Here is a 15,312-nt window from a genome sequence, read left to right as displayed (position 1 = left end):
TTACTATACCGAAATGATTGGCAGTTTCCACATTTGGTTCTTACCAGCCTGAGCCTTGATGAAGATATTTTACATGTAGTTCTCTCCAAAAGCCGCAATATTTTTCAATTACCTCTTTACAATATACATAAATAAAAAAACAACTGTTTTCGAAAATTATAAAACATGAATTTATTGAATATTTCGAAGTCTAAAACCAATTTAAAGCGAAGCAAAGATTTGATTGTAGTTATTGGTGCGAAATTTCATTTTTAAAATGTACCTAACCCACGTCTTCTTTCAAAATAAATTACATAGTCCTGATATTTTTTGGTCGTGGGTACTTATATATTGCATTTTTGCCCATCTTGGGTGCTAGAATTAATTTACTTAAAACTTCTTTGGCTTATCTTATGTTATTTTAGATTTAATTTAACTAAATTACATTCACATAAATTGTATGAATTTAAATTTTATTATATATATATATTTTTTAATAAGTACAAACCATTGAGTGAACATTAAAAAATCACACTTTTTAAAAATGAAGCAAAAGATAAAAATTAGGCATGAAAGCACACATTTTAAGTTATCTAAATTTTTTTGGTGTTTTCCTTTCTGGAAAAAGTGCTATGTTACATAACCTGCAAAAGATTCAATGAACCATATTTTTCCAGAAAAGATAATTCCATTAGCCATAATTTTTACTTTTAAATTACTTGTTTGCAAGTTTTTTGTTAGCTGTTTTATTTACGTTTCACATTTCTATTAAAATTATTTAAGGTATTGCAAATGTTGGACTTAAATAATAGCTGTGGATGAATTTCTGTTAATACTGCCCACATACATGCATTCTAAAAGTAGACTAGAGTTTAACTTTGCCAATTGGATCAATTAAACAACATTTGCAGCTTATCCCAGCTTATGCGGCCGAAGGGGCAGGGTTAAACTCTAGTTAACTTTAACTGGAGTTTAAACTCGCACTAAAAAACAGAACCAAAAATGGCAAACGTGGCATCACCAGACCCCGAACTTTACTCTAACACTGCATTAGGATTTTAGTTTTTCAAGGCTGAAATCCTCAAAAAATTTGGGTCGAAAATAAACTTGGATGTTTGCGAGACCATTTCTCATTTCAATGAATTTGAAAACTTACACAATGAAAACAACAACACACTGACAACACTGATCAGATATAAACTAAGTACAAAGCTGTTGTGTCGAGGGTTCAGACCTCAGCAGATTTCTAGCCAGTTTCTCAACGATGCTTACAGAGCCCTTCTGTGGGTTAACGGGCGTTTGCTTTTGAAATGCGTGTTAAAAGTTCTGTCTGAAAATTGTCCAATGAAGCTGTTAAAAAGATATGGGTGTGCGACATTGGGACCCACTAGACGGACGGGATGAATATTACAGAATTTCAATGTTTTTTGTTACAAAGAAGATTAACTCTTCTAAGAAGCTCTAGTTTGGACTGAGTATGCAATTACGCTCTACAAGCCCCTCATCATACCAGTCCTGTTGAATGGCACGTCATCATGGACGGTGTAGAGAGAAGATGGGATGGCAATTTTAGCTTTTGACTTCACACCAGCCATTTAAGGGTTTTGCTTCGGAATTTCAGATAAGACTAGGAAACTTAATAAAGTTAATGGTATTAAAAGTCATGATAAGTCGCATGTGCGCGTTTTGAGATTTTTGAGACCCAGGGTCGCAAAATTTAGTACTTTGCAAATATCACGCTTCTTACATATGTCTTGCTTGAGTTTCGCGCTCAATTCGAAGTTGAACATCAGGAAACTCTCCACAGGTTCATCCTGAAGTAATTTTTCGTGGTCTCAACTATTTCTGAGTTAAGGATCGACCAGTTGCTGAAACGTTGCATCGAACTAGATTAGATATTAATGAAGCGAATCGTTCAAATATTGTATTTGGACTAATATTTGAGCCGCCAGCAACATAGATCCAACCGGTGTTGTTGTGCTGTATTTCGAAAATTAAGTTTAATTGCTCTTAAAAATTTTGATGATATTAAAACTTTTAAGCTTTTTTAATTAAAATTTTTTTAAATAAAAAAAATGTCAGTGTATATACAATTTTGTACATGTATTGTGATTTGCACTTCAATATAAAAAAATTTGAGCAGCACTGATTACGATGTTATAAAGGAAAAAATGAATAGCATTAAAAAGTAATTTAACAGACAAAAATGTGAGATCTGTTTCTCGACCACTCAACTCATCCAATTTTGGTAAGCTCCCATTTGTTCAATTCTGTGTTTACAATTGGAGCATTTAATAGTGACGGAAATTTGGACTCGACTTTGACTTGACAAACTTTAAGCAACTTCCTTAGAAGTTGTGAAGTTTTGTAACTTGCAGTATTCCGCCTTTGAAAGTGGATGACTTCACTTTTCAATTTTAGACAAAATTATAAAAATCTTCTAAAAATAAGCTGTACCATATTTTTCAACGATAAGCTTAAATCGAACGTTTTTTATTTAACATGACTTTTATATTTAACAAAGAAAAAATAGGAGCTCATTTTAGCTTGTGACGTGTTTGACACATTGCAATGGATGTACATAGTCCGTGAATATATTTCAACTGCTGTAAATATGTATTTTATCTTTGATTAACTAAAAACTAAAAAATATAGTAAAATAGCATTATTTGAGGCTCAATCGTTTAATTACAGTTTCTTATGCGTGGTGTCTTTTTTTTTGCGGATTTTGAGTCAATCGATTTGATCGATGAAACTTTTAAATATGTGCTTGGCCCACAAAGTCAAATTACCCATTTTCGATCAAAAATTGGGCGATACACGATGTTTTTGAAAAACTATTATGATATGTCATGTTAAAAATATGTTTATAAGTGCTTTAGACGTTACAGCATCAAAAGTTAGCGAAATGTTATGGGCAAATATTATTTCAAATATCTTCCCGCTATTATTGAGTTGGCTCAGTTTCTTGTTTGTTGATGATTTTGTAAACTTTCTTTATTTTGTATTTAGATATTAGCGTTTAGGAGTAAAACTTCTTCTGAATTCACATTAGGGTGGAGCGGAATTAAAAAAAACTTTTTTTCTTAGTGTTCGTATTATTTTAACCAATTGATCTGAACAAGGGGCCAAGTGTTCTAGAAACATTCCAATTATAAATTAAAAAGGATAGCTAACATTAATATTGCAATAATTAATATTGGAGTGTAGAAATGTTTCAAAATTTGAAAAAACAAACAATAAACATATTGAACTTTGTACTGTAAATATGTAGATGTAAATGAAAATTTTTATTTTTCGAGATTTTATGATATCCCGCAGAACAGCTGTCTTTTAACCTTGATTTTATAATAGATCTGCATGAAAAAAAAATAAAACTTTATGTTTTTCCAAAAAACATGCGATATGTTCACTTTGATATCAAAAATATGGCATATAATTATTATTTTTTCAGAAATTATAAAAGTTCTATATAAAAATCCAATCCTTGGCAACAGTTTTCCGTTCCACCTTAATGTTTACATATTTTTGTATGTATGTATGTTAGTTAAGTTAAGCGATCAACTTCTATGATTATCTATTTACAGATTATCACAGGTTATGAAATTATAATTGATTAAAAAAAACTTTATTTTTTTTAACAAATACATATTTACAATAGTATTTTATTTTTGTTTCAACTGCATTGGTAATTTTTCTTTAACTTGAAAATATTTCATATGATCCCGTTAAAATGCGTGCTTGCATTTCTTAACTAAAAAAAATAGGTTAGTTTAAAAGCAGCATTAAATAAATTTAAATATTTATATAGTTTAATTCAGGTTTTGAGGAATGCCTCTATTTCGACTCTCGCTTTAATATTTTTACATATATAATTTACATACATATATACATACATTTACATATATTTTAATTTTCCTTAAATTGTTTTAAAAAAAATGAGACCTTACAATTATTAAGCCCACAGCGATAATGTTTGCTTCTAGAAATTTAACTAAACACTCGCACACCCATACACCCACACACCCACTCAGTCACACATCCATACTTGTTATTTACACATTTAAAAAATCACGTTCGCCGTCGCACGCAAACCTTTCACTTAACACCTCTCCTTCCGATATGTGTCGCACTATGGGGTGTTTTGAAATAAAACTGTATACAAATCTAGATATAGCCAGATAAAGCCCTTCTGTCGTACATAGCAAAAAATCAGTAAAGTGTAAAAAATTAATTTCAGTGTTGGAAATTTCGGATTTTCCAAGTATACACCGAATTTATAAACTTAAAACTTTGAATGGGAAGCATTATTGCGTATTTTTTAAGTTAATCACAAAAACTGAATCGCAGAAATGTATTGACATTAAAATTCCTTAAAGACAGTAAGTGAACTTTACTGCCCATTAGTTATGGATGGTAATATAAATGGTTCCTTCGTTTTGCATTTTGTAACTGCGGGTTTAATACATACGTAGATATTTGTAAAGACACAAGAAGCGTGTACTGGACCCCGTTTTGGAAAAATGTCATTTTTTCTAGTAAAACAAATTAGGGTAATTCGTTCGTCGATAATTTTTTTTTTATGTGATATTTGCCCTTCTTTTAGAATAATGGAACATATACTCAGAGAAAAATGCCGGTCTAAAATCCAGCACCACCGGACCCAATTCAAGCTTTTCATGTTCTTATTTTTTTTGTCCTTGAAAAACGAACGACCGGTTCTTAAAACAACAACCTTGTTCTTGAACTGACACCATTTTCTTGAAAAGAGAACGGCTGGTCTTAAAATATGAACAAATGTTCTATTAATGAGAACGATGTTCTTAAATTAAGAGCAATGTTCCTAAATTAAGTTCAAGAAAAAAGAAAGGGTACAATTCGTGTGCACTACAATATTAAATACAACATTTGGCACAAGCTATCAAGCAGTTGTAGTGGCCCGGCGGCTATGATGTTGCGGTTGCGATCGTGTGGCGCGAGTTCGATCAAGGCCAAACTCTGAAGTTTTTTAAAACTAGGTTTTTATGTCCTATTTTTTTTAACTCTTATTTTTCGTACAGTTCCATTCATATATGCACAGATAATTCTCAAACTTTTTATGAAACGTTTTAAGCATATATTCAGATGGCATCAATAAAAAGAAGAATTTCTCAATAAGAGAAATACATGAAAAATGCATATTATGCGTTTTTTTAATCTTTTGGATGTTGGCATTGGTTTTTTTGTTATTAATATTTTTATTAATGACAAAAAAATATTATTAATAAAAAAAATAAATGGGTATTAATTGAAAAAATTACCTTCCCACTCCCCCAAAAGACCAAGCACAAACCGTTCTTGAATTGAGACCGAAAAATGTTAAATCGATCACAAATCGTTCTCGAAGCGCGAGAACGAAAAATCTTAAATCAAGCCCGAGTAGTGAGCACAGAAGGTTCACACATCAATACCAAACTGGTCATGAAATACGAACGGTATGATTGGAAAAACTGTTCCGTCGGTCACGAGTTAAGACAAAACGAACTTAACAGACTTTTGTCAACGAATGTTCGTAATTTTGAACTTGTTTCGTTCGTTTTAGAACGGATGTATAGTCCAGTAATTTATGGTGAAAAAGAGAAAGTATCGGAATTTAAGACAAGAAGCTGGAAACATGCATACACCTTTCTTTTGGCGTTGCAAAGTCATAGAAAGAGAGATATTTGCGAAAACTAAATTTTGAGCCCTTTGATCTCGAATAATGCTCACATGCATAATGACAATATATAGACGGGTACCTACAAATTTCCAGCGCCTTATCTTGAATTCCGAACGCAAGACCTTATATGACAGGACTAATAAGAAATTTTTATAGATATACCACAATTACTTTCATGTAGTTTTGCGAAAATGACGTATTATTAAATACATACACATTTTAGTTATATGCCCCAAAAATAATTCCTAAACTTCTACTTCAAATGAAATATATGTAAAAAAAAAATATTTACTCAAACCAAATAAACTTTTTTTAAAAATATTGAAGAATGACATTTTCCAAATAGGCTTTGTAGCACTAGTATTTTCTATCACAACCATTTCAAATTTCACAAACTTTTCAGGTTTCACTTATTAAGTATTTGCCGAATTTGGCCAAATCCCTTCTAAGTACCCCATAGTTCTGTGCTTTTCTAATCAGCGTCCAACGCCCTTAGCGATTTTGCGATTCTGTTGTTATCCCAGTGCTTCTACAGCCCATGATCGCTGGTGTTGAGGAAGCTACGACAAACTCGACTCACTTCTGGATTCGCATGATTCATAAGTTGCATGTAGATTTGTTTGTGTAATTGAATTTCATTTGTCATTTCTTGCAATTGACGCAACAACGCTTCTTTCTCCTTCAACAATGTTTTGACGCGTTCTTCCACTTCACGCGACCGTACCTTAGCTTTTTCGCGTGATTTTCTCACTGCTATATTGTTACGTTCTCGCCTGCGACGATATTCTTCACTCCCCTTGTCAACATGTTTAAGTGAAGCTTTACGTTGATTTTGTAATTGTTTGTTGTGATGTTTGAGGAGATGAGCGCCTGCTGTCAAATGTGGAAGATTCACAGAGTGATGAGCCAAAACATTGGCCGAAGTGAGTGTTGTAAAATTATTAGGTCCAGCTACACCAGCACCATTACTCATGCCACCATTATTCATTTGACCATTATTTGCCGCTGTTTGATAATGATTATATAGACCATTCGCACCACCATTTGTAATAAAAGCTGCTGCAGCGGCATTATTGGCATTTGTCTCCTGCAAGTGACGGCGATACTCTGGATCGATAGGTTCCTCTTTAATTGTTGATGTATCTGAACCAATTGAAGAATTCTCATCACTCGAGTTATTGCTATAGGAAGCACCAGAATGTACTGCCTGAGGCATGTAAGCGAGCGCGCTACGTCCGTAATTGTGTTGTTGTGTACGTAACGATTGTTGCTGTAGTTGATGTTGTTGCAATACTTTTGCTGCTGCACTCACCATACCATTTGGTGGAAGTGTCGCTGACAAACCAGCCGGGCTCGTTACCATGTCACTGAAAATACCAAGACTTTCCTGTTCGCGAAATTGATCATCGATCAAATGTTGCAGATCCAGTGTAATCTCTTGGGCGGTGAGTTCATCCAAATCAGATTGCGAATATTGTTGCAACATTTGTTTTTGTATTAAATTGTTGACATTATTGACATTAGCATTTAGTGCGGCTGCATTGTTGTTGTTATTTAGCGCAGAAGCAGCATGTTGCATTTGATGGACAGCATGTTGTTTGACAACAAGACCAGAATTTTGTTGTTGTGCAGCTACAGCAGCAGCTGCTGCCAAATTAGCAACATTGTTATTATTATTATTGTTGTTGGCATCGGTAACATTGTTGTTGCTGTTAGAATTTGCACTGTTTTGCTGCTGCTGGTGCTGCTGAGCGCTGGACATTGCAGTCAAAGTAATTTGACCGATGATCGCCTGTTGGGGCGGTGGTTGTTTCTTGAGATCCAGCTGAGAGAGAGTCTGCACTGTATCGTACATCTGCGGCGTCTCCATGTTCAGCATTTTCAGTTGTGCGAATGAGGGCAAAATGTTTGCTGTTTGTATATTTTTAGAAGGAGGAAAACGGGTTATATGAATTTAATGCTTTTCATGGGTATATTGGTCAAGCTTAGTCCATGTTTAGCCTTTTTGGGGCAAGCACATTCAAGCTCTCACACTTCTTTTTCTAATAAAATTTTCAATTGCTTTTAATGTAATAGAGCAGTGTATTTCTGCGCTTTGTAATAAATTTAAATCAAACTATAACATCTGCACAGTGGATCTGTTTTATTCAAATTATGAACACAGTACTTAAACTCAATTATTTTTTACCTAACACTTAATCATTGAACACCGCTGAGGTATATTCTTTGGGTTTTGTTGTTTGACTGCTTGTAGCAAATTTATAATGTTTAAAATAATTTAAAATATTTTGGTTTCGAATTTTTCACTATTTGCCAATTTTTAGTTGTGTTGTTTAATAGCATACTTTTTTCAACATCAACAACAATCTCTTGTAATACATTTAAACGTTACAATAAGTTATTAGTTTTTAATTGTGTATCCACATTTGTGTTAGTTCAAATTTTTTTCTATGCTAATTAAGTTGCCTCAATTGCCTTAAGCGGTAAAAACTTTACACAGCAAATTTTTCCGTTTACATTTGCCACTTATTTTTTTCTATCCCCGCAATCTTAAAAGTCGTCTTAATGATTTCTTGTGCTTTTAGGTTTCAAAATTTGAAAATATGTCTTTTGTTATCATCAGACCGCACTCACTCTTTATAGTCGTAGTTCAGTTCGCGTATGGCAACTTTTACTTAACAACCTTCCGCATTCAACTAAAGTGTTTCACAAATGATGCAACCGATTTTATATTTTCCACTTACACGACGTGCGCGTCCGCATCCGCTCGCGCGAGTATAACTGATTCACTCAGTTGCAGCACTTAGTGACGCCGTCATCTCTGCTACTGTTGCTGCCCGTCTATGATGGCTCGTCGCCAAGTCTTCAGCGTCTTCGTTTTGGCCCACCAATGACGATAATGTCTTCGTACACTCAGCAGCAGGGCAGCCAACGTATGCGTTAACGCAAGAAAAAACTTTACACGACCCACCGAAAAACAACCACCGACGAAGCATTCAAACCGCCCGGTCGCCAAAAGCATATACAGCCGGCAGTGACGTTGTTTATGCAATGATGAATGACAAATGTAGGGAAGCGCATAAATTTTTCTCTCTCACTCTGTTGGGTCACCCGTATTAGAAAATGTATAAAACTGGTTCGGCAGAGGAGTTACGCCCAAAAGCTCTTTTCTAAGGCCCTTCTTGAACTTTACTTTTGTTATTATCTCTTCTTCTAGCGGCGATCCCGACAATATTTCAACCGTGCAACAGTTCTCAACGCCACAATTCATGAATTGTAACTAAATTTTAAACTGCAATTTTTGTTTGTAATACCCGCCAGTAACTGAAAAAGCCACAAAGAAGAAAGAGATTCCAAAGCAAGACAAGAAAAGTAAGTAGACACAAAAGTAAATTATGGATTAAATGTAAAAAAAGAAATCGTCTAAAAGAAGTTGCCGAAAATAACAACAACAATTTACACAATCTGATCGTAAACCCCAAAAAGCTAAAAAAAAAGCGAAACTATTTATAACAAAAAAAAAAAAAAAAAAAAAACTGGCATATTTACACACAAATATTTATGTACATATATGTTAATACAGTACGCCCTCAATGAAGAGACCACTCAGTGATATATTACCGTTATTAGTTAATGTGCATGTGTGAAACATTTTTTGACCACGTAGTTATAAAGTGATCTAGCTCTTAGATATTGTTGGATATGCGAATTTCATCGCCTTTATCAGCTGCTGATGAGTTTAATTTCAGCATAAAATTGGATAAAAAAGGTCTGCTTGGGGCAAAAAAAAAAAGCCTCCAGTTCTGCATGTGGCCCTTGATCAATTAAAAACGCATTGAAAATTTTTAATAAGGGTTCGTAATATATTTTATTTTGATTGTCCAACCTTGTGATCTTATGTCAGCGAAAAATCTTATAAGAACCGGTGTCGCAAGGATTTTTTTCAAATAATAATAGTTCATTTAACTAAAACCTAACAAGAATTTGGAATAAAAAATTGCGAGAATTTTGATTCCATATTTTCGCCTCTGATGCTATTTTTCCCATCTTCCGTTTTTATTTCAGCGAAAATCACTTACATGCAAAGGGAGCTAATTTAAAAACCGAAAATTTCTAAGCAATGTATAAACTTCTGTTCCACAACTTAATAGCGATCGACCTCTATAATGGATCTAACAAAAATCTACTACTTACAGTGAAATGGTTGGCATACATTAAAATATTGTTAAATGTGCATGGGAGAGTCAGCAGTGTTTTCGAGCATTCCAGTAAAAGAGTTTTATTGCCGCGTTAGTTCTGTTTAAGTTAATTTTTAATACAAATATTGTTTTTTTTTTTATTTAGTACAACAGAATAACAGTTCATCAACCAGTTGTTTTTAGCGAAGTCGTACTGTAGCTATTTATAAACAAGCTATTGTAAGCTAACTGCACAAATCTTCACACACACATAGGTATACACTTACACATCTACATACTATAAACATAACTGCAACTACCTGTGGATGTAACACACCACTGCCCCATTCAGACAAACACTCGCACATATATTAGAACAGCTAGCGAATGCACCAATGGTCCAACGCGATCGTGAGCTTTTCGTTAGCTATCGTGTAATAAGCTCATACACTCATAAGTTTATCAAAAAACTTTCGCTCTCTTTTGTGGAATGCCGTTATACGTTTACAGTTTGCTCTGTTTGTCGCTCAGCTGATGGTTGGTTGATTTTGGGTGAGGTAGGGGTTGGCGCTGTAGTCATACGAGAAATCACATAAAGTAAATCTGTTGTTATTTCAAACAAATTGGAATCACACTTTGAATACGTCATTGACTGGTAACAGTTTTTGCTGTACTTTATCGTAAAGGCAAAATGCTGGAACCAATTTCTTTTATGGGAAATGACTACTTGCACTGATTCTATTAACGGGTAGAAACTTTTCTATATTTAGCTTAAAAATAAGCAGCTCTTAATTTGAAATTAACCTCTGAATACGTGCATAATAAAACATTCTTGTATATGCACAAGTGAAGGCTAGTTGCCATCACTATTATTTATTTATTCATATTGTAGTCTAGGGTAATCAGAACCTCTTTACAGACTATTTACAAATATATCCTAACTAAGAAATATTAAATAATAAATAATCAAATTACTTCATTCAGTAGTAGTTTAAACCTAAATATATTTAATGAAAAATCAATATCTATAGAGTACAGCAAATTAAACTCCCTCATTGTCCTAGCAATTGGAGAATTAGAAGCATAAATCGTTCTAAATCTATCTAACCAGAAAAAATCGTGACATCGAAGGGTTCGCGATAGTACATTGAACCGTATGCGTTTTAAAAGATAGGGCGAGTCAACCGTCCCATTGATAATATTATATAAAAATGTCAGTGATAGAATTGATCTTCTATTAACCAATGGTTTGGGGTTAATTAAAAGACACCTAGAACTGTATGCTGGAACAGGATCCAAAAAATGCAAAGACCGGAGAGCAAATCGCAAAAATATGTTTTGAGCACGCTCAAGTCGGTCTATATGGCAAGCATGGTACGGCCTCCAAATGAATAAGCATATTCTATCCTAGACCGCACTAGCGTTGTAAATAAAAGTTTTAGAGTATAAGGGTCACTAAAATCCATACTGAAACGGCGAATGAACGCGAGTGTGGAATAAGAGTTCGCAATGACGTAATTAATCTGACTGTGAAATAGAAACTCTGCATCAAAGACTACACCAAGATCTGATATTTCATCAACAACCCTCAGCGTAGAGTCCCCAATATGATAAGAAGCAGGAAGAACATTTCGAGTGTTAGCAAAGGTAATACTAAAACATAACCTTATATTTAAACGCAGACGATTCTCTCTACACCAATCTGTTACGTTATCAAGATCCGCTTGGAGCATAGTGGACTTAGATTGAGTCGTGATTGATGCAAAAATCTTCAAGTCATCGGCATACATTAAGAATTCAGCATACCTGAAACAATGAAGTATGTCATTAATAAAGATGACAAATAATAGGGGCCCCAACCAGGGTTGAGTCATTTTGAAATGAAACAAATCAAAATGAGAAATATAAAATTATTCATCATTTTAAATTTTCTTATTGATGAACAAAAAGTTATTTTTTATTCAAGCATTTCTTGAATAATGAATAACATTTTCTCGTTATTCAAAATATTCTAATTGATGATAACCGCCCATTCTTATTTTTGCAAATTTTGGATAAAGAGTTGAGTTATTATTCATTATTTACAAAATATGGAATAACATTAAAATTTAGTTTTTATTCATTCATTCAAAAATAAAAAAAAAACCATCGAGATGCCCTGAAAATATACCCATATGCGTAACCAGTTCGCGTAGAGGTCTGAAGCTTCTTAGGGTAATATTGAGATTATTTTGGGGAGTATTCGCGGTGTTTTTTGGGGGCCGTTTGGGGGTAATTTCTGGGACACCCTGGGGATCCTCCCGGGGTCTATTGGGGTCTATTCCAGGGGCTCCCTCGCGATCCTCCTAGGGTTTTAGGGTCATTTCGGGATGGCTTTTGCGACTCCCTCGGGGTCTTTTGGAGGTCATTTTGGCATGGTTTAGGGGTCATTCCGTGACCTTTTTGGGACTCTCTCGGGGTCATTTTGGGATCATTCCGAGATGATTTTGGGGACTCCCTCGGGGTCATTTCGGGATCTTTTTGGGGACACCCTCGGGGTTATTTCGGGATGGTTTTGGGGACTCCCTCGGGGTCCTCCCGGGATCATTCGTGGGTCATTCCAGGATATTTTTGGAGACCCCCTCGGGGTCATTTGGGGGTCATTTCGGGATGGTTTTGGGGATTTCTTCGGGGTCATTTGGGGGTAATTTCGGCATGGTTTTGGGGACTCCCTCGTGGTCACTTGGGGGTCATTTCGGGATGGTTTTGGGGACTCCCTTGGGGTCCTCCCGGGGTATAGTGTTAACTACTTTGTACTCTTTACTTTAATTTTTAAAATAATTTTAATTGAGTTTTCGTGTTAACTTAAAATTTTGAATAACTTCAAAAAAAGAAAATTCTAATTAGTTAGAAAATAACTAAACTCAAAAATAAACAAAATATAAATTTTTAAAAACAAAATCAAAATAAAAGATTTTTTAAATATCAACTTGAATGTTGATATATTGGCGATCCTACCAACGGACCTAAAATTATTTGAACGTGCATACTTGTACAACGAATTTTGACTTAAATTAACTTTGTTAAATGCAGAACTAGTGAATTATAGATGTTAATGTGACTATAATTATCACATACATGTGCTTACACAATGATACGGAAATGTGATTAAAGAAAAGCCAGATCATTAAGGCAGTGATTAGTTTAAAACTCAAAGACTATTTTATATAGGAATTTGATTAACAGAAACATATTCTAAAATAAACTAAAAATGTGTATAGTGTAAAAACATCTAAAATAATTTAGACTATTATTTACAAAATAGTTTATGTGCAAAATTTTCGCTTCAATATCATTAAATTAATTGAACAAGAATCTTTAAATTTTTAATACAATAGTGAACAAAAATAAAACAAAATTAAATTCTCTACTATTACAATACAATATCTATCAACAATCCATTATAATGTACATTGCCTGAATTGCTTCAACTTCTCAAGGACTGTGCTGGTGATTTGGTGTTTGTCAAGAATCAACTAACTAAAGTACCAGCATTTGTATCTCTATTTACACGCCTTACTTTGCTGAATTTGTCATGCAATCAACTTTCCAATCTGCCGAAAGAATTGGGTGTCTGAATACTACGCGCTGAAGAATTAACTAAATAAAAAATTTAATAAATAGCACTATTGAAATTCTTGTGCATATAATTTAACTATATTTGTGTTCCCTATATATTTGTGAACAACAAGCAATACAACAACATTCTGTGCAAATTTCATATAACAGTCGCTGTAAATTATATATACGAAACATTAAAACAAAGAATAAATGTTGAAAATCAAATTAAAAACATAAAAAAACTCTAAAAACGTGTATGTAAACAAAATTAAAACATTTACAACCTAATACTCTTAAAAGCAGCGATTGGGTTATCCAAACCACAACAACAATTTTGCACGCAATACACACAAGAACAGATTTAAAATGAAGACATCACGATGAAAATTAAGAGATTTACAAATAAAACAACAAAGCCATTGCATATTTTAAAAGCATTACGATATCAAACAATCCAGATATTAATTTCAAGATATTTTTTAAACAATCATCAATCAACTACTTATTAATTTTAATATTTTTTTATTAAATTTAATTTTATGTAAGTATAATTTTTATTCTAATATTAAATTTAAAATTTTTCAATTATAATTTAAATTAAAATTTTAAACCTTTTAATTTTCAAATTTATTTTAAGATTATTTTTATATTTTAACAATTATTTAAATTTACTTATTTTTTATATAAAATTAAATATTTTATTTAAATTGTTAACTCCCTTTCCAAAAAAAATCTTAAATATTTCCTAATTTTCAAATTTTTCATTTTATTTTATTTTTTTTTTTTCATATGTTTCTACGTTCACCAATACGAACTCGTAAATTTACAAATGCAGAAAATCAAAATATCAACCATACAAATAACATCATGACTCACAATACAACTCAAAATTCTAACATTAATACAACACAAAACAACATCTCTAATACAACACAAAATACTTCAACACAAGATAACTTCACAAATTTTCCTTCTACTAAATCTATTAAATTACCACAATTTTGGCAACTTTGTCCTGATGCCTGGTTTTTGCTTGTTGAAGGACAATTTGAAATTAACAATATCAATGATGATAATTTAAAATTTCAAAATGTTCTAATTACTCTTCAACGAGATACTATATCTAAAATTTTAGATGTTATTAACCCTCCTCCTCTTTTTAATAAATATGATACAATCAAAAAAATTATATGTGAAAGATTTTCTCTTAGCGAAGAAAAATGATTAGAACAATTATTTTCAAAAACTGAACTTGGTGATCGTTCACCATCTGAATTATTCAGATTTATGAAATCACTTATAGGTACTGACTCCATTGTAAGTCAAGAATTACTTTTCAAATTATGGATTCGTAAATTGCCACAAGAAATACAATCCATTTAACTTCTAGTAACAATCAAAATAAAGATGAAGTAATTATTTTAGCTGACAAACTTTTTGATTTAATCAACAAACGTCATTCTTCCAAATCTCCTGTAGTCTCAAGTATAAATAATAATATTTTAGAACAATACGTTAAAAATTTAACTGAATTAACCACGGCTATTTTTCAAAATTTAAATAAAATTTCTAATGATATTAATCAATTATATATTCGTTCAAGATCTAAAGATAGAAATAGATCTAAATCTCGAAATTTTTCAAGATCCAGAAATTTTTCAAACAATCATAATTTTAATTTGCAAACAAATATTTGTTGGTATCACAAAAAATTTAAGAATAACGCTCTTAAATGTATACCCCCATGCAATTTCAATCAAAATCATAATTCAAATTCCGAACAAAATTTAAACTGAAACAATCCATTATGACGGTGACGGATAATGGAATTATTATTAAACCTACTCGTCGCCTATT

General features: G+C 32.7%; 1 protein-coding gene across 1 annotated transcript; it reads right to left on the bottom strand.

Annotated features, from left to right (window-relative positions):
- Positions 1-213: 213 nt before the first annotated feature.
- slbo (slow border cells) lies at positions 214-8,733 on the bottom strand. The gene has a single exon (XM_067772763.1). It carries the CDS (start codon positions 7,554-7,556, stop codon positions 6,207-6,209), a length of 1,350 nt encoding a protein of 449 aa, XP_067628864.1. The 5' UTR covers positions 7,557-8,733; the 3' UTR covers positions 214-6,206.
- Positions 8,734-15,312: the final 6,579 nt, after the last annotated feature.

This window comes from Eurosta solidaginis, chromosome 3 (genome assembly GCF_040869045.1).
Source record: "Eurosta solidaginis isolate ZX-2024a chromosome 3, ASM4086904v1, whole genome shotgun sequence".
NCBI lineage: Eukaryota > Metazoa > Arthropoda > Insecta > Diptera > Tephritidae > Eurosta > Eurosta solidaginis.
Note: the sequence above shows the minus strand (reverse complement) of the source record. Positions and strands in the feature narration are given on the sequence as shown.